This window comes from Monodon monoceros, unplaced genomic scaffold, assembly GCF_005190385.1.
Source record: "Monodon monoceros isolate NGI ecotype Baffin Bay Population unplaced genomic scaffold, NGI_Narwhal_1 Super_Scaffold_12, whole genome shotgun sequence".
Classification (NCBI taxonomy): domain Eukaryota; kingdom Metazoa; phylum Chordata; class Mammalia; order Artiodactyla; family Monodontidae; genus Monodon; species Monodon monoceros.
Genome location: NW_021703768.1, coordinates 122,964,775 through 122,980,255, shown reverse-complemented (window position 1 = coordinate 122,980,255; position 15,481 = coordinate 122,964,775). Strand labels below are relative to the sequence as shown.

The 15,481-nt window shown below is 35.9% G+C and overlaps 1 protein-coding gene across 6 annotated transcripts in view; it reads right to left on the bottom strand.

The window, feature by feature from the left end:
• TCERG1 (transcription elongation regulator 1) overlaps positions 1 to 15,481 on the bottom strand; it is a 59,746-nt gene that overhangs the window by 27,495 nt on the left and 16,770 nt on the right. For 4 of the 6 annotated variants that reach the window (XR_003792705.1, XM_029217144.1, XM_029217141.1 and 1 more), the window contains 4 exons: positions 13,167 to 13,229; positions 11,428 to 11,628; positions 10,594 to 10,706; positions 9,382 to 9,470 (listed from right to left, as the gene is read on the bottom strand). Coding sequence is in view for 5 of the 6 variants with exons in the window: in XM_029217144.1 (XP_029072977.1) it covers positions 9,382 to 9,470; positions 10,594 to 10,706; positions 11,428 to 11,628; positions 13,167 to 13,229 (466 nt within the window). In the remaining variant the exon portion in view is untranslated. The remainder of the gene's footprint in view (positions 1 to 9,381; positions 9,471 to 10,593; positions 10,707 to 11,427; positions 11,629 to 13,166; positions 13,230 to 15,481) is intronic. The other 2 variants (XM_029217145.1, XM_029217143.1) reach the window with 1 other exon arrangement.

The window sequence follows — 15,481 nt, the reverse complement described above, 5'->3', positions numbered from 1 at the left end:
AATTATCAAACAAAGCTTCTATTGTTGAAATAATCAAAGACTTTACAGCAGCAGTTAGAAAAACAAAAACAAAGATAAGCAAAAACTTGAAATGAATGAAGACAGAAGTTCTCAGCAGAGAAACTGTGAAAAAAAAGAATGAAGAGTGTCTCAGAAACCTATGGGACTATATCAAAATGCCTAACAGGCACGTCTTTGGGATCCCAGAAGAAGAGACTATTGGGGCAGAAAAAATTTGAAGACAAAATGGCTCCCCAAAATCTCCAAATTTGGTAAAAGACATAAATACTAAGGAAGCTCAGTGAACCCCAAACAGGATAAACTTCCAGAAAATCATTTTTAGACACACATAATCAAACAGGTGAAAATCAAACAGAAAAACCCTTGATAGCAGCCAAGAAAAATATGGCACAAAACAAACAGGGAAACAAGTCCAATGATCGTGAATTAATTACCAGAAATCAGAGGCAAAAATACAGTAAAACAACATCATTAAAGTTCTGGAAAAAGGAAATGCAAACCTAGAACTCCATATACAGCAAAAATATCCTTCAGGAACAAGGGAAAAGAAGACATTCCCCAATGAAGGGAAACTAAGAGATTTCATCTCCATCAGAATTGCCCTATAAGAAAGTTTTTCTGAAAGGAAATGATTCTTCAAAAAAAAAAAAAAACAACCCCTGGATCTTTAGTAATGAAGGGAAAACAACAGAAATGGTAAATATCTAAGATTTTTTTTCCTCTTAAGTTCTTCAAAATATGTATGAAAAATTACTCAAAACAAACTTATATGGTAGCAAGGTTTCCATCTTTTATGTGAAGTGGTACAATAATAACTCTAAGTAGGCTATAATGGTTAGGTATGTATACTGTAATCCCTAGAACAACAAAAGTTAATGCAAAGAGATATCACCAGAAAGCCAACAGATAAATTATTAAATGGAATGCTGGAAAATGTTCAAATAATTCAAATGCAAGTAGTAAAGGGGGAACAGAGGAACAAAAATAAAGAAGACAGAAAAAATAATAGATCTAAATCCAACCAAAAGTTACATTCATGTGGTTGTTCTTTCTGTTTATTTTTCTCAGCCTTCTCAAATGTTTCTTCTTGTTCTTGACTATGTACCAAGCAGAGCCTGTTCACCTTTTTACTATTTCTAATGTGGCTTTAATTTCTGTTATTATATTCTGTTATTTCTGATTTCATATTTCCCTTTCATTTATTTCATGAATTGCATCAGAATTGACAGTGAATAAAAACACAAGACACTACTATAAGCTGTCTTAAGAGACAAAGTTTAAACATAAAATCATAGAAAGGGTGAAAGTAAATGGATGGAAAAAGATGCACACAACATTAAGGCAGGCATGGCTATTTTAATAACAGATGAAGACAAAGGGTATTATGAGATAAATAGGTTCATTTCATAATGATAAAAAAAAGACAATCAGGAACACATAACAACTGTAAAATGTATATAAGCCTATTTAGAGAGCTTAGAAATAGATAAGAACAGACCAATTAGAGAGGAATACGCAATCCCACTATTATAAAAGATTAACAGAACTCTCTCTCAACAATTGACAGACAAACCAAACCCCAAAACTAAGAGTACTAAAGGCCATCTGAACAATAAAAAAAAAAGACAGTGAATTTTAAAGTATCAAAACCAAAGAAAATGCATTCTTTGACCACAATTAAATCACTAACAGTGAAATACCTAGAAAAACCCCAAATTAAGGAAATGAAATGACAGACTTCTAAATAATACATGAGTCAAAGACAAAATCAAAAAGTAAATTTCATAATAGTAAGAACTGAATGGTAACGAAAATACAACATATCAAAATCTGTAGACTGGTGCTAAAGTAGTGCTTAAAAGGAAACTTATGTTAAGCTTTAAATGATTATATTAGAAAAGAACTAATACTAATGACCTAAGAGGACATCATAAGAAGCTAGGAAAAGCATAAAGTAAACCCAAAGTAATTACAAAAAAGGAAATAAGAGCGGGAAAAGGGGGGAGGGGCCCAACCACCCCAAAGCTGGTGGTCTTTACGAAAGACCACAAAATTGGCAAACCTCTGGTTTGACTGATCCAAAAAAAAGAACACGTCACCACTATGTGGAAAGAAAAAGGCGTTATCACCACAGATCATAGACATTAAAGGATATTAAGAGAATAATTAAGAACAAAGACATTTAAAGGATATTAAGAGGGGACTTCCCTGATGGTCCAGTGGTAAAGAATCTGCCTTCCAATGCAGGGGACACAAGATGATCCCTGGTCAGGGAACTAAGATCCCACATGCCGCAGGGCAACTGAGCCTGCATGGTGCAACTACAGAGAGAAAACCTGCTAGCCACAACTAGAGAGAAGCCCATGTGCCACAAGGAAGACCCAATGCAGCCAAAAAAAAAATAAAGAAAATATTTTAAAAAATAAAAATGTAAAAAATAAAGGATATTAAGAGAATAATGAGAACAAATTCAACCTAGACAAAATAAGCAAATTTCTTGAAAAACTTACCAAAGCTGACAGAAGAAACAACAAAAATAACTGAATAGTCCTATAACTATTAAAGAAGTTTAATTTGTTATCAAAAACCTTCCCCCCCAAAAAAACTCTGATCCCAGATGGTTTACTTGTTAATTCTATAAAACCTTAAGGAAAAAGTACTATCATCTTACAAACTTCCAGTAAACAGAGGAATGGAAATCACCAATCACTACCCAACTCATTTTTATGAAACCAGCATAAGCCTAATACCAAAACCTAACAGAAACATTACAAAAGAAACTTACAGATCCATATCCCACAGGAGTATAGATGCAAAAATACTTAATCAAACATTAGCAAATCAAATCCAACAATATACTAAAAAGATTAATCTACCATGTCAAGGTTTATTCCAGAAATGCAAAGCTAGTTTAACATTCAAAACTCAGTGTAATTCACCATATTAAAAGAATGAAGGAGAAAAACTCATTTCGAAGATGCAGATTTATGATAAAAACAGTAGCAAATTAAAAAAGAAACCCTATAGCTAGTATTATATCTGATGTAAAAGACTGAATTTTCGGAATTCCCTGGTGGTGCAGTGGTTAAGAATCCGCCTGCCAATATGCAGGAGACACGGGTTTGAACCCTGGTCCGGGAAGATCCCACATGCCACGGAGCAACTAAGCCCGTGTGCCGCAACTACTGAGCCTGTGCTCTGGAGCTCGCGAGCCACAACTACTGAAGCCCGCGAGCCTAGAGCCCATGCTCTGCAGCAAGAGAAGCCACCGCAATGAGAAGCAGTGCACCACAATGAAGAGTAGCCCCGCTCACCGCAACTAGAGAAAGCTCACGTGCAGCAACGAAGACCCAACACAGCCAAAAATAAATAAATTTATATTAAAATAAAATTTTAAAAAAGATTGAATTTTCTCATTCTACATGGTGAATAAGGCAGGGATGTTCACCTCTTTTATTTAGCATTGCTCTGATATGATAGTCCTAGCAATAAGAAGAGAAAAATAAGTGGCATTAAAGATCAGAGAATAAGAAATAAATGTGCTCCCATCTGCAGGTGATACGATTATTTATGTAGAAAATCCCAGAGAATCTACAAAACAGTAATAAATGCATTTGGCAAGAGTCTAGTTTACAAAATATATGAAACCATATCACATATAAATTTTATATTTTTATGAGGTCAAATTTATTTATCTTTTTATTTACAGCTTCTAGGTTGTGCCTTAGGAAGCACCCCATTCCTTCTCCAAAAATGCAACTACATGGTCCTAGTGTTTTTACAGTCCATCTGAATACACGAAAGATAACCACTTGTCCAAATTACCTTCCAAGTTCTGTCGATGAAGGAATGTACTATCAGTGTAAACTTAATTCCCTAATTTATTTTCTATTTCTTATAAGATGGGTAAGTGCTAACTCTAAGTTAAACAAATTGTTCAGCTAAGCAAGTACGCTATTTCATTTGGATAATCACACTTTATTAGTTTATTTTTTTTGATATCTTTAGATGTTGCTCTTCAAATTATTATTTCTTTAGAGATAAGAAGCTAAATGTAAAAAACATGAAGTTCCATGTTTTCCTTAACTATACTAGAATTCTTTTCCTGGTATTTCAGAGCATCAATCTGACTTTTTGTTGTTGTTGTTTTAAGAATAAAGAGAGGTCAAAATTAAAAGCATTTTATGTTTCCTAGATCAGTAAGCTTTAGTTTCTGGTTCTAAGAGAGTTTTTAATGTTTTGACAAAAATTTTTAAGGTCATTGAGAACTGTAACTTTTTCCATTGCATCACAAAGATTTAGCCTGCCATAAATTTTTTACAGTCCCGTACAAAGTGCAAATTGAGGGCTGCCTGTATTTGCCATGTTTTATTTGTCTGTAATCTGTGTTGGGTTTTAACTTATGAAAAATTTATCTTTGAACTTATAGTATTTAAACTTTTGTATTTACCTACAGTGGCACAGGGACTTTATTTTTATTTATATATACATTTATATCAATCAACTGCTGCTTTTCTAGGGTTTCTTTTGTTTCCATAGTTTTTTACCCCCAATATTATGAAAAAATTGAAACATACAGAAATATCGAAAGAATGTTTCTTGAACAATGAACACTAGATACTGACCACCTAGATTTTACATTTAACATTTTATCATATATGCTTTATCACTTATCTATGCTTCCATCAATGCATCTGCCAGTCTTACTTTTCTTGATACATTAAAAAATGCAGATTATCAGTACACTTCACCCCTAATCACTTTATCATGCATATTATTAGCACAGGGTAGTTTTGCGACACAACAATTCTTTGTCCATAGTGTTTCTATTAATGCTGAAATGTCCTGACAGCTTCTCACTCCACATTTACTGCTAATACCATTGGAGCTGTATTAGCACACCTAGGTATTTTGAAGCCAACATGAGTTAGTAGAATAGCACCTCCACCTCAAAGTAGTTATTGCTATTAATATGGATCAAACAGTGTTTCAGAAATTGGTATTGAAAATTTAGGCTTAGTTTTTTCCCAATAAAGTTAAACATCTAACAAGATCGCTTAAGTGTCTCAGGATGGTTCTAATGGAAATTCTTGAAGAGGACTCTGCACTGAATAATTGGATGAAAATGTATTACACTCACCCCCCCCAACTCCTGCCTTTAAATTAATTATAAAGAAAAATCAAAACTAGAAGTATTTTGTATTCCCTAGGATCAGTAAGCCCTAGTTTTTGGTTGGATTCCATGACAAAAATCATTTCCAGAAAAGATTTCACCTAGCAATAATGACTTCGATATTCATCTATGTTGTTGAGTGCATCTATAGTTGTTCCTTTTTATTGCTGAGTAGCATGCCACAATTTGTTTATCCATACACCTGTTGATGCACATTTGGGGTGTTTCTAGTTTTCTATTTTTCCACTCCTAGATACCTGCTTATTTGTAATAGCCAAAAATTGGAAACGGCCCAAATAAATTACAAATATAACTGTTACGAACATTCTTGTAAAAGTATAGACATATGTTTTTGTTTCTCTCGAATAAATAGAAGTGGAATGGCTGAATTATTTATTATATATTCTTCCTAGGAAACTGCCCAACTGCTTTGCAAAGTGGTCCTACCATTTTGAAATTCCCATCAGCAGTGTATGAGAGTTTCAGCTGCTCACCATCCTCTAAAACATTTGGCATGCCCAGTTTTCAAAACTTTTAGCCATTCTAATAGGTGTGGTTTTTTGTGGGGTTTTTTGCAGTACGCGGGCCTCTCACTGTTGTGGCCTCTCCCGTTGCAGAGCACAGGCTCTGGACGCGCAGGCTCAGTGGCCATAGCTCACAGGCCCAGCCGCTCCAACGGCATGTGGGATCTTCCCAGACCAGGGCATGAACCCGTGTCCCCTGCATCGGCAGGTGGACTCTCGACCACTGCGCCACCAGGGAAGCCCATAGGTGTGGTTTTAATTTACATTTCTCTGAGTACTAATGACAAGGAGCTTCCTTCAAACGTACTGCTTGTAAAGTACATGTTCATGTCTTTTGACTATTTTTTTGCTGGATTGTTTTCCATATTATTGAGGTGTGCGAGTTCTTTATGTCAGAGTTAAAAGCAGTATACGTACAAAGCTCCCACATACCAATAAGAAAAAGACAAGTCCATAAAAAGATGAGCAAAAACTGCAAAGAGGCAATGCACAGCCAACAGACATAAAACAGGTTCAATTATACCAACATTCTGGAAACATACAAGATTTCTTTTCTTATCAGGATACTAAAGATTTAAAAGGAATATCCCTACACTGGTGAGAGTGAGAGAAAACTGGTACGCTCAGGCTGTTGCTGGGAATATTAACTGGTACACCCCCTTCTTCCCACAAAAAAAACCCTTTCTGAGGTCTATTTAGCAATATTCACCAAAATTTTAAATAGCTTTATCACTCGATTCAACAATTTCACTTCTAGAAATAAATCCAACAGAAATACTTGCATGTGTTCAAAAAGAAATATGTATGTATAAAGGATGCCCTAAACAGAAACTTTCGTAATGCCAGGGCAAAACAAACAAACAAACAAAAAAACACAAACAATACAAAAACAAAAGACCACCTAATCACCCATTTGTAGGCAAATTACCTATTTTCATACAACAGAAAACTACGTTATCACAAATAGATTTACATGTACTAAAACTGCAAAATGTCTAGGACATATTTACTAAAAAATTCAGAAATAATATACTTTCTAAAGACACTGTAATGTGAATGTATAACACACACACATCTCCACACACATGTGCATAAAACACAATATAGCAAAAGGTGCAGAAAGCATATGTACCAAACTTTTACTAACGAGGAAGGGCTTGGTGACAGTGGAATTCTGTAATTTTTTACTTCATATAATTCCTTTATATTGTATGCTTTCTTTTGTATGCTTTCATCTAATATCATATCAGATCAATGAGAAAATAACAAAGTACAAGAATTATAGATATAAAGGGTAAGAGAAAAAGTAAGAGATTTAGCATAAGTACAAGATACTCAACAAGCAAGTTACAAATGTTCCAGAAAGGGGAAAAGAAAGGGGAAAAGAAATTAAAAAGAAAATTTTAATAATCTGAGAAAAGACCCAAGTCTGAAAACTGGTAACGTCCACAAACTCCAGACTGGTAGGGTTTGGAGCTGGTTACCGGCTTTTCATGTACAATTCTCAGAGAAACCACAATCTAGAAATACATTCTTTTTTTTTTTTGCGGTATGCGGGCCTCTCACCGTTGTGGCCTCTCCCGTTGCGGAGCACAGGCTCCGGACGCGCAGGCTCAGCAGCCACGGCTCACGGGCCCAGCCGCTCCGCGGCATGCGGGATCTTCCCGGACCGGGGCACGAACCCGTATCCCCTGCATCGGCAGGCGGACTCTCAACCACTGCGCCACCAGGGAAGCCCAAGAAATGCATTCTTTTAAACAAACTGTTTTCATAACTTTGATTCTAGAACTGGGTAAATATTTTGCACAATTATTTTTGAAAGGGAACCTGTGTACCAAGTTGGTAGAATAACTACATAAAAAACAACTATTCCAGGGCTTCCCTGGTGGTGCAGTGGTTGAGAGTCCGCCTGCCAATGCAGGGGATGCGGGTTCGTGCCCCGGTCCGGGAGGATTCCGCATGCCGCGGAGCGGCTGGGCCCGTGAGCCATGGCCGCTGAGCCTGCGTGCCCAGAGCCTGTGCTCCGCAACAGGAGAGGCCACGGCAGTGAGAGGCCCGCGTACCACAAAAAACAAAAAACAAAAAAACAAAACAAAAAAAACAACTATTCCAAAATGCTTTTAAAACACAATGATTTGACTATACATCCCTAGAGTAATATACCCTAAACATAAAAATAACTGGAAAAAAAAAAGCTTAAACTGTCTTCAGTAATCACACTGTTGGTGATAGTACTGGTCTTGCCTGTGAGAAAAGCAAATGAATAATTACGTTGCTATCACTCAAAGATGGTTTTCAGAAGAAAAGGAGGTACTGAATTAAGATAGATGATGAGAGTCAGTAAAAATCTTCTAGTAGACTTGAATTGCAAGTAATGGTGTGAACTTAAGATGTATCTTTAAACGTATGTATCTTCCACCTCTGTCTACCAAAGAGGTCTAAAAATAATGACTAATTCAGTAGTAACAACTATCCCTAGATCCCACATGGTGTAAAAATGCCACTTCTCACAAAAAGAAACCAGGGCTCCTTGGAAAATGGCTGAATCTAGGTCTGAAATAGGAAATATATGAGATAAAGATCACACATGAATCCGGCACATCTCTGTAACTCCCTGCTAACTTGCAGGAAATTCAGGAATGGAGGATTCTATTAAAGAGTATCATGAGAATGCAATAATAAAATCCAGACTGTGGGACTCTATAGAACACACACATTTATTTTTTTCAATATAAAAACAAGGAGGAAAAAGCAAGGAAAACAAGTTGGAGGGGAATCTGTAGATTATAAAACTTAAGAAACAAGCCAACTCATTGCCATGTGTAGACTGTACACGGATTAAATAAGTTAGAATAGGAACAGGAGAGAAAGCCCTCATGTGGGGAGAGGAAGAAAAGAGAAAACCAAACATAAGAAGAAAAGAAAAAAAATAGACTATTCAATGCTAAGATAAAAAGACATAATTTTACAAAGTTCTGTAAACATAATCACATATGAGGATATATACACAAAAGCAATTTTAAAACATTTTAAACAATAAAAAAGTAGATTCAGGATCTTAGTGGTTCAAATCTATAATTTTAAACAATAAATATTAATGGAGAGTTCCATGAAGGGAGGAAGACACTGCAGCAGTTGAATTTTGAGCATCCAAAATACAATGAACAAGAACCAAAAAATATTCAGTAGATAAAAACAGGTATTTGAGGACTTTCTTGGTGGCGCAGTGGTTAAGAATCCACCTGCCAATGCAGGGGACATGGGTTCGAGCCCTGGTCCGGGAAGATCCCACATGCCGCAGAGCAACTAAGCCCGTGCGTCACAACTACTGAGCCTGTGCTCTAGAGCCTGCAAGCCACAACTGCTGAGCCCACGTGCCACAACTACTGAAGCCCGCACGCCTAGAGCCTGTGCTCAGCAACAAGAGAAGCCACCGCAATGAGAGGCCCGCGCACTGCAGCGAAGAGTGGCCCCTGCTCACCACAACTAGAGAGAAAGCCCATGCACAGCAAAGAAGACCCAACGCAGCCAAAATAAATAAATAAATAAGCAAACAGGTATTTGACACATGCTTTTTTAAAGTACTTTTTCTTCCTATTGGATAATAATGTAATAATCAAGCATGGCAATCAATCAATCAAACAGCTTAAGTCAAGTACATACCATGGAGTACCAGGAATAGGAGTAGTAGCCACTGGTTTTGCCTTCTGGGCAGCCTTTTCTTCCTCAGTCATCTCCTCTTCTTTGGGCTCCTATGGGAAATGATATTACTCCCATTAAATTAATATTACAAAACTATACCTGAATACCCCACAAATACAAGAAAGATTGCAAATACCTTAAAGTACAACCAACATAAGGTGTGTTGCTAGCATACAGAGGAGAGACTCTGAGTCAGAATTTCTAAATAAGTTCTAAATCCTCGCCCCCTAGACAGAGCCGAATTGCACAACAGTAGACCCCATCAGCAGCAGGTCCTATCTTACAGACTCACTAACCATCTGTTTAAGAGTAGAAATAAGGAGAAGGGTATAGAAGATGACAGGAGACCACTTCATCTAAGGTTGTTTCTTTTTTCTGTGAAATTCCTTACTGATAAGACAAGACTACCATTGATCCCTCATTGAATAAAAAAAGCTTCCAAAAAGCAGAGCTCTTTTAGTGCTGTACAGAGATTATTCCATGCCACGAGAGGACAAATAAAATACAACGATCATTCCCCAATATGAAGTTGTACTTCTAATTATAACATGTACCAGTCTGTAAGTCAGGAGGGGACATCAGCTCTGGTCCAAGGTCCTTCCTTTCTAAGGGGGTCTTGGTTTAGTATAAGAAGTAATTTAATAAAACTTTCAAAGGAAAAACTGAATTAGAAATTTCAAAGAACCCTAAAATTGCAGAAGTCAGATTTACAGCAATTATCTAAAACTACAGCAAATGGGTTTCCCTGGTGGCACAGTGGTTAAGAATCCGCCTGCCACTGCAGGGGACTCAGGTTCGAGCCCTGGTCCGGGAAGATTTCACATGCCGCGGAGCAACTAAGCCCGTGTGCCACAACTACTGAGCCTGCGCTCTAGAGCCCGTGAGCCACAACTACTGACCATGCATGCTGCAACTACTGAAGCCCGTGCACCTAGGGCCCGTGCTCCGGAACAATAGAAGCCACTGCAATGAGAAGCCTGCGCACCGCAATGAAGAGTAGCTGCCACTCGCCTCAACTAGAGAAAGCCTGCGCACAGCAAAGAAGACCAAATGCAGCCAAAAATAAAATATATTTGTAAAAAATAAAACTACAGCAAATGGATTTTCAATTACAAGTAAACTGTACCCAACAATCAATGCTGGCTCCCAGGTAAACAGGTAATGGCCCTTTACCTCTTTTATCTCCTTTATTGGCTCTTCTTTAGGATCCTCCTCCTCTGTTTCCATTGGTAGAGGTTCTTCAGAAGGTTCTTTAATTGGCTCTTTAATCTTCTCCTCTAATTTTTCTATTAAAAATTGAGATAACATCACACAGTGGTTCTGAAGTAACTTCTGATGAACTTTCAGAGACTAGGCAGTTAAGATATTCCATTTCTAGTTATTAACCACAAAAATAAAATGTTCTTCCTTGTAATATCATTGATTTGCATCTAATGTAATGTTCAACTTCAAATACCTTGCTATACCAATCAGGAAACTGTCAGTAGAAAAGAACTACTGATTTCAGAGGGACATAAAGTCTTTCAGGTCATTCATATATCATTTGTAGCAATCATTCATTTTGCTGAAAGCGATAACATACTAAACAGAAACAGGGACTTGTGCAATAGAAAATTATGAGTCCTCTTCCTCCAAGATTCCAACAGCCTAAAGTTTTTCTTCAGAACACATGCAATAAACACATTCCTTCCTGATCATTACTATCAATCTCAATAAGGATAATGATAATTATTCAGTAGAATAATTATGCAATTCCTGACCAGAGTAAAAAATATATATTAGTGTGTACATATAATTTAACTTCTCCAGATGGTAAAGTGATGGACAAACATGTAAGTAGAAGAACTGGCTTTTTAAATGAATACATATTTAACAATTCAGAGGAAATAAATAATCCAACACTATGTAACTAGAAAATCCCTTAAACGTTTTAAAAAAGGAATTAACTCAGAATTTCAAATAGCATTTCTATTTATACTATGTCCCACCAAGTCATTAAAACTATACCTTTTTCCTTTAGCTCTTGGGGTTTTTCCCAGGTTGATTCTAATGTTCTATTATTATAATAATATGTCTTCCCATCTGCTGTTTTATATTCAGTCCACTCAGAAACTGCTGTTGCTCCAGCTAAGGTAGCAGGTGAAGCTGCAATAGCAACCTGGGGGTGTATCATGGGTACAATAGGAGGGGCCATTCCTGGCAATACACCTAGAAGAAGAAGAATAAAAAAATTAGATCCAAGTATCGAATTGTGATATAAAATAAAACTTTGAAATATGAGCTAAATCTTTCTACTAAACATTAATAATGAATGAGCCAGTTGAAACAAAAAAAATCATATAAATTATGATTTAATTACTTAAATCTATATCCCTGGTTTACTTCTAATGCCTAAATTCAATTAGATTCAGAAATTGAACCCAAGAAGTACCTTAAGAACAGTCAGAAATTTGGGTCACACCTATAAGTGAAATCTTAATAAAATATAACATAATAAATTATAAAAATAATGGTACATTCTCTACTTATTAATAGAAATATATTTTTATAAAGAATTTCCTGGGCTTCCCTGGTGGCACAGTGGTTAGGAATCCGCCTGCCAATGCAGGGGACACGGGTTCGATCCCTGGTCTGGGAGGACCCCACATGCTGAGGAGCAGCTGGGCCCATGCGCCGCAACTACTGAGCCCGTATGCCACAACTGCTGAGGCCCGTGTGCCTGGAGCCTGTGCTCCGCAACGAAGGGCCCGCCACGGTGAGAAGCCCGTGCACTGCAGCGAAAGAGGGGCCCCCGCTCGTGCAACTAGAGAAAGCCTGTGCACAGCAACAAAGACCCAGCGCAGCCAAAAATAAATAAATAAAATTTATTTGAAAAAAAAAAAAGAATTTCCTCAAATTCTAATGAAATCAAGGCAACAAGCACATTTACTAAGCATATTTCCTGAGGCAAAATTGTTTTCTTGTTCTAAGGTACCTAAAAAGGATATGAATAAAATTCTATTTTAAGGTAAATGACTGAAAAAATAAATAAGTAAAAATAAAGTAAATGACTGAGTTTACTATCAAATCAACTTTAATATACTAAGTGATTAAGTGAGATATCCCTGTAAACTCTTTCAGTTTATTCTTTTCCGGAAAGAGAGCAATGTTTCTTTTTTTTTTTTTTCTTTTACAAGATAAGCCAAGATCTATATTTTTCACCAGACAACTAAACAAGCTGGTATTATAAATAATCAAAAACGTGAATCAAAATTGAAAAAAAAAAAGAAACTCAAATCTTATACCAGAATTTAAGTTTCAGGTAGATAACTTCAGTAACTTTAAAATGCAAATTTATACTATACACACAAATATTCACACACATATACTCACTAGCATGCAAGCATAATCACATCACTTTACACATGGAAATGATTTTTTTATATTTAACTTAAAAACACACGTCAAAAAATAAAATTAAATGTTATGAATATGAGAATGAAGTTGTTTACACTTATTACAAAAATTAAGATATAAAGTGATTTGACCTTATTTGCTTTTGTGAACCAACGAAGCTAATACTACAGGCAATTGGGAAAATTAAGTGTTGGCCAAATATGACAACTGCATTTATACTGCTCATTAAAAAGAAAAATATAAAAAAATCCACTCACTTGGGCAAAATAAATAAATAAAAGGATAAACAACAACATTCACTACCATGCCAACTTACAGACAAAACAAACTAAGATGGTTTTAAAAATTACCGGTCTTGGTGGTAGCGACTGTCTTTACATACGGGCAGCTGACTATTTGCATCATTGCTACACCTGTAAAATGGATAAGCAAGCATACGTTGGAAAGCTGCCATTGTATGTCGGCTACCACTGGGATTCAGGGAAATAATTTACCACTACAATTTAGAATGTTATTTCCAATGAAAAAGACCAAGGATGGAGTAGAATTTCTTTTTGTTTGACATTTTGTGGGAAGTGGTGCCAAATCCAATGATAACTAATTCTAAATTATAGCATCAATTACCTTTTTATCAAACCAGTTGATAATATTTGAAGGAGTCTCAAGAGTTTAAATTCAACAAAGGAAAGCCCCTTCATTACGTATGCATAACAAGTTTTCATGTTTTCATGTGGGACATTTTCCCACAGGACATCAAACCCATGCTGCTTAAGACACCAGTGAAAGGCAGACGCAGCATGACACTAACAAGACACTTTCTCTGTGCTGCTGCTAAGTGGGAACTACATGCAAAAGCAGAGGCATGGAGCATAACCATGCAGAAGTAGAAAAAGAGTAAGATAGGACAAAGAGGGGTGGGAGGAAAAGGAAGAAAATAAAGTATAAGACAGATCCCAATATACCACTGCAAATAATACTTTAAATAAAAGGGCAAAGATGAAGAGGAGGGTAGCATTCAACTAATGACAAAATATCCATGTGTAGTGCCTGCTGTATGGAATGCCACGGGCTTGGAACACTGTGGGGGCAGGCTAACAAATTAAGAAGAAGACAGCCCCTTTAGTATCATTAATGACTACCTGGGCTGATTACTTTAGAAACCTCAATCGTTTAAGCCAGCTAAAGGAGTAGCACTTGTATTAAAGAATGGAAATTACGTACAGTTCTTAGAAGAATGAAGACTCATCATGATGCATTACAATGGTGATAAAAAGGGAATGAAACGAAAAGCTGGAAAACTAAGACTGATTAATTGAGGAAAATCAAAATTAAGAGTTTTTTAAAACTTTTAAAGGAAAAGGCTGAAGGCAAAGGGTTGGGAAGTTAAATTTTATTTTCTATTTGTTTTGGCTAAAAAAAAACACTAAACCTATTTTGGTACCGATAAAAATTAAAAGTAATAAATTCTTTTCCCCACTAAAGTACATAAAAATAAATTTTTCCTAATTCAGAGACAAAAATTAAATTAAACCCCTGCATTTGTAAATAACATACCTATGTTCACGCGCACACACACACAAAATACTGCCAATTTTTGAAAAGTGCCTTAATTTCTTAGTTACTATTTTAAATAAAAATATTAAAGCTAAACTTTCTATTAACAATGAAACTAAAACAAACACACTGGATCAAAAAAGTATGCTGAATAAAGTTTATGTACAGTTTTATTTTCCATAATGTTTAAAGAAAGCAATGGAAAAATTCATTTGATTAAGGAAGTTACAGCATATATTAGTTTTAAATTAGTATAAATACTGCTATCTGCAGGATCACTGAGCCTACTAAGTCAGCACTAGAAATTCAATTCTTAGACTCTGAACTTTACTCTCAAAGACTGTTCTCCAAAACCATCTCCTAATCAGTAATTTCAACTATACAACTTAAACAGAAGAAAGTCAAATATACTCATATTCAGGCCTGACTGCCATTGCTAAATATCAGCTGGGCCAACACAGAACTCTTGTATTTGACTATCAACATTATAGGCCATAATAAAAGGACCTATTTGTTTCTTCTCATGTTAAAAAGACCAACTTAAGGTTTTCTAAGGGTGACTATATGCATATCATGAAGACTCACAAAATAACCAAACATCTAAATTTTTAACCTTCTTTTAAAAAGGAGCATCTGTTCAATTTTCCTACAACTCTACCTTCAAATTATATTCTACCAGGAAATTAGAAAATTCCATTTAGTATTCTGGATAATCCTGATGTCACTGACCATAAGCTTCTTAAAATTCCAAACAAGATTTTACAGACTACGAAGTAGAAATCCTGTAATCCTAATCCAATTCACTATCCCCAACTCCACCTCTTACTCCTATATTTTACCTAACTCTTCCACTCCTTTTCTTCATCTTCACTATCCCTTCTTTAATCATCCTCATTAGCACCATACATTGCTATTTCAAATAGAATATAAGGCTCCAAGATAAATTACATCCAAATTCCTCCTGCTCTACCTTACTGTTGAATTGATATAAAAAAGAAAAAACAGAGATAGATGGCATTATACATAAAACCAAAGATTTGGGGAGGAGAAAAACAAGTCTTCTTTTCCATTCTTTTTTTTTTTTTACTAAAGTACCTTAGATGACTGAATT